Source organism: Glycine soja, chromosome 20 (genome assembly GCF_004193775.1).
Source record: "Glycine soja cultivar W05 chromosome 20, ASM419377v2, whole genome shotgun sequence".
Lineage (NCBI taxonomy): Eukaryota > Viridiplantae > Streptophyta > Magnoliopsida > Fabales > Fabaceae > Glycine > Glycine soja.
In genome coordinates this window covers 30942394-30946901 of record NC_041021.1, presented here as the reverse complement: position 1 = coordinate 30946901, position 4508 = coordinate 30942394, and the positions used below count along the sequence as shown (strand labels likewise).

Below are 4508 nucleotides of genomic sequence, written 5' to 3'. Positions count from 1 at the left end.
TGATAGGAAGAAGGAGCTACAATCAGACACGATAAGAACAAGCACTAGCATGCATCAGAGATCCAAAAGAAAGATCACCAAGCCTTAACACCTAAGGGATGTAATCAATTCTATTAAGGGAATGTTGAACTGACAGGACATGATTAGTTAGGAAGGAATATTGATGTTTGCTATTTGTCTAATTTCTGCTATTGCTATCTGATTTCTGTCATTCCAAAATTTTCACCCCCAAACTAGCTTGTGATTTTGGCAAGCATATTGACTTCCAACTTATCCAGCTGATCTGTTTCCCGCATTAGCGCCACCCCATAAAAATCTTCGTTGATTCCCGACCAAAGTATCCAAAACTATTTTGGGGGCTAAATAAAATGAGCGGAAGTATAAGGGAAGACTTCTTAGCACCGACTTAATAATCACGATTTTACCTCCAATAGACACATTCTTCCCTTTCCATCCTTCTAAGTGCTTTTCAAAAGCTGATACCATTGGATCCCAGTTTTTATTTTAAATTTTATTTAGGAAACAAAAAACAGGGAAGATGTGGTGTTAGTAGACACCAGTCACACTCACACCACACTGGTCCATTTGCATTGCTTAGGGTTTTGGAGCAGATTCAATTCAACATTACTTCAATCCAAGCACATGGCCAAAGGAAAGCATTCGCATACCCGAGCACAAGGGAAGAAGTGGTCAACATTCTCATTGGTTCTGCGGGCGCTTTTCTTCCTCACACTCATCCTCGTCTCACTCCTTGCTCCCAGCATTGTTTATCTTCCAACTACGGATGACAATTTTCCAACCACGGATCTCAGCACCTTCAGGCGCAAGACCTCTCAAAGGTGCCATTATATAAATTCCTTCTGCTCCATTTGGTTTTGATTTAGTTTAAAATGTGTTTAATCTTTTCCTAATTTTTGTTTCACAAAGTGGCGAGAGTTTGGTGGAAAACTTGGAGCAGTGGACCGAGATTCTCTCCTGGGAGCCAAGAGCGTTCATCTATCACAATTTTCTGGTTAGTTTTCGTAATCTTCTTATGGATCTACCTCTTCTTGTTTTTTTTTGTTTTTTATTATTGGAGATAGCTAGAATTTATGCATTTGAGTATTTTAAGCTTCTGTTTGATGCAAAACGGTGTTTATAGGTCGTGAAATTTTTGTCGAACCATTGAGATTAGGAATATTTTGTTCCTTCCGTGTTTTCTGGATGATTAAATTGTTCGAGTGTAGTATAAGGTGGTAAATCTATAATGTTGTGTTGTATCAAGGAAAATTGTGGAGTTCAAATTGAAATTTTTGTAAGCATAGGTTTGGTTCAAGGACTCGATTATATATTTCGTTCCTCGAGTGTTTTTCTGGATGATTAAATCGTTCAAATTCGGAACACAGTGCTAAATCTATAATGTTGTGTGCCTGCATCCATATCAGGGAAAATTGTGGAGTTCAAATTGAAATTTCTGTAAGCATAGATTAGGCTCAGGGATTGAATTTTGTTATGAACGAGGTTCTTTTGTATGGTTCGTGGTGAGATGCCAGCCACATTATCATAATTTTATTACAAATGTAATCCTATAATTATAAGAACTAAAAATAGAACAAGAACCGTTGGATGCAAGAAATTAATGTACCTAGTGTAGTTAAATTTATATTAGAGTAGATTATTTTTCTCATAAATCAATACCCACAATACATTGCATATAAATCAATATATAGACGCGACACGCCTAATCCCGTTCTGTACTACGTTCTTGGGTATGTACATGGCAACGTGAATTATGCTACCAGGAGAAAAAACTGTTTAAACTAATTAGACATTATTTTCAGAAGAAGAAAAAAATACTTTACTCATCACTACTTTTATATTAAAAGAGAGTGTTGGGGAAGGTTTAGTTTCAATTACATCTTATAATAGAAAGAGTGGATTGTAAGTAGGGTGGTGAGCATGTTTCTCTTCCTATCTCTATTTTCTTTGTTAATAATAGTAAGATAGAGATTTTATTTTGTAATCTTTTTTTCCTCTAAAAATGGATTTTTACTTTTTGTTATTATTGTAGTTTTTTTAATTAACTCATGTGAGGATTTATAACATTAATTAAGTAATAATTCTACTTTTTGATGTTGCTTAAAGCATAAATATATTTTGCTTGCATTTCACATCAAGAAGAAGTATATTTTAATTTATTAGCTTGATATGTTTCTACTTATATTTTAGTACTGAGTAGACTAATTTGTACTCAATGTTGAATATCTAAATTTCATAACGTACTTAGTGTAATAGACAAAAAGAAAGCACTGAGTGTGGGTATTACGTCATGCACTAGATGTCAACTATAATCTTAGGAAATTTCAAGAATAATTGGGAAATGGTAATTTTTAAATCACCAAGTTTCATTTTGTTATGATTGCTAATATATTATTAAATTATGTTTTATTATATCATGCAGTATTTCACTAATGCTACACCATTGGAACTAGAGAGATTGAAGGCGCTTCGCATCCAGTGGGCAAAATACTATTTGAAAGTTAAAAATGAAACTTAGGGTGTTTAGACAATTTTGTAATTGTAGTTTATATTTACTTACTTTACATTTTTTACAATTCATGTCTCAACATTAAATATGCTTTAAATTCATTGTAATTAGTAAATTTCTCATGGAATTTCTGGTAAAAACTATTTCAAAACAGAATGAGAATTATATGTTGTGTGGTCTAGTTTTAAAATTTGCAGGTTAATTTTAGGTTTATTGAAAAAACAAATAACATATTAAAAGAAATTTTAAAACAACATCGATTTTAAAAAAACCGATGTTAAATGTCACTAACAACATCAGTTTTATAAAAAAAAAAAATTGATGTTAAATGTCACTTACAACATCAATTTTTTAAAAAATGATGTTGTTAGTGACATTTAACATCGTTTTTTTTTAAAATCAATGTTGTTTTAGAAAATTTAACATCGATTTTTTAAAAAACCAATGTTGTTAGTGACCTTTAACATCAGTTTTTTTTAAAAAAAATCGATGTTGTTAGTGACATTAAACATCGGTTTTTAAAAAAACCGATGTTGATATGTAGATTTATAACTTTTTTTGTCCATAATTCTTATCATATAACATCGGCTATTTAAATAACTGATGTTGTATTTATTAGTTAACATCGGTTTTGAAAAACCGATGTTAACGATACTACTTTTCACATCGGTACTTTCAACATCGATTAATAACCGATGTTGAAAGTCTTAAATAACCGATGTAAAAACCTTATTTTTTAGTAGTGTCTCTTGTATCTTCTTCCTTTTTAAGCTGGGTGAGTAGTGTTTTACACCTCCATGCTTTTTTGTTCTTCCGTTTCTCTCTTTGGTGTGGTTTTTTCTTGAGATAGGTGAGCTTCGGTGAAAGTGAAGGGGTCGGTGGTCATTGTTGCAATGGTTGGTTCGTCGTCGTCGACATACGAGATACGCATTTTTGCTAGGTGTGCGTGAGTTGGAGTCGAATGTGGACAAATGAATCAATTTGATCCGTAAGGTGTACAAATTTTGAATTTTTAACATTGATTTAAGTTTAATATTTTTTAATTATTATTATGTTTGTATGGTCATTTTAAAAAATAAATTAATTGTTTATATGTGTAATTGAATTAATTCGTATGTAGAATGATATAGGGTTTTTGCATTTTATTATATATGATTATGAATTGTAGTGTTTATAAAATGTTGTGCAGTAATGATCAAAATGAACAAGAATGTGGTGTGAATGAACAACATGTTGATTGTTCAGATGTGTGGATAGTGTTGTAGGTGTTTGGTACCCTAGATGATGTTTTGCAGTGGGCTCGATCCGTTGCTCATGGAAACAAATTTGTGGAGGTCATTATGAGGTCTGACACAAACACTGGTAGTAGAGAAAGGACTTCATTTGTGTTAATTGGTTGTGAAAGGAGTGATCAGTATAGGTCTAGGAAGAAAGATTTTGTTAGAAGAGATACTGAGAGTAGGAAATGTGGGTGTCCCTTCAAGCTTCCTGGGAAACCAGTGGTTGGAGGGAAATGTTAGATGGTGAAGTTGATGTGTGGGATTCATAATCATGAATTGACCAAGCCCTTAGTTGGACATCCATACGTTGGGCGATTGACTAAGGATGAAAACACAATTATTGTTGATATGACCAAGGCAATGGTGAAACCAAGAAACATTTTGCTAATGTTGAAGGAGCACAATGTCAATAGTTGTACAACAATGAAACAAATATACAATGCAAGAAGTGCATACCGTTCTTCCATTAGAGGAAGTGATACTGAAATGCAACATCTAATGAAGCTTCTTGAACGAGATCAATATATTTATTGGCATAGATTAAAGGATGAAGACGTGGTACGTGATATATTTTAATGTCACCCTGATGCAGTGAAGTTAGTCAATGCATGTAATTTGATGTTTTTGATAGACAATACCTATAAAACAAACAGGTACAAACTCCCACTACTTGACTTTGTTGGTGTGACACCAATGGGGAT

At 33.0% G+C, this 4508-nt stretch overlaps 1 protein-coding gene across 1 annotated transcript; it reads left to right on the top strand.

The window, feature by feature from the left end:
* Positions 1 to 642: 642 nt before the first annotated feature.
* On the top strand, positions 643 to 4047 carry LOC114401977 (probable prolyl 4-hydroxylase 3). Its single transcript, XM_028364540.1, has 3 exons — positions 643 to 839; positions 928 to 1012; positions 3793 to 4047. Exons 1-3 carry the CDS (start codon positions 643 to 645, stop codon positions 4045 to 4047), a joined length of 537 nt encoding a protein of 178 aa, XP_028220341.1.
* Positions 4048 to 4508: the final 461 nt, after the last annotated feature.

Excerpts from the sequence above, each read along its gene's own strand:
- LOC114401977 (XM_028364540.1), top strand. The coding sequence starts at position 643 with ATGGCCAAAGGAAAGCATTCGCATACCCGAGCACAAGGGAAGAAGTGG. Across the intron at positions 840-927 it reads AGGCGCAAGACCTCTCAAAG|TGGCGAGAGTTTGGTGGAAA; the intron begins GTGCCATTATAT and ends TGTTTCACAAAG. Across the intron at positions 1,013-3,792 it reads TCATCTATCACAATTTTCTG|GTGTTTGGTACCCTAGATGA; the intron begins GTTAGTTTTCGT and ends ATAGTGTTGTAG.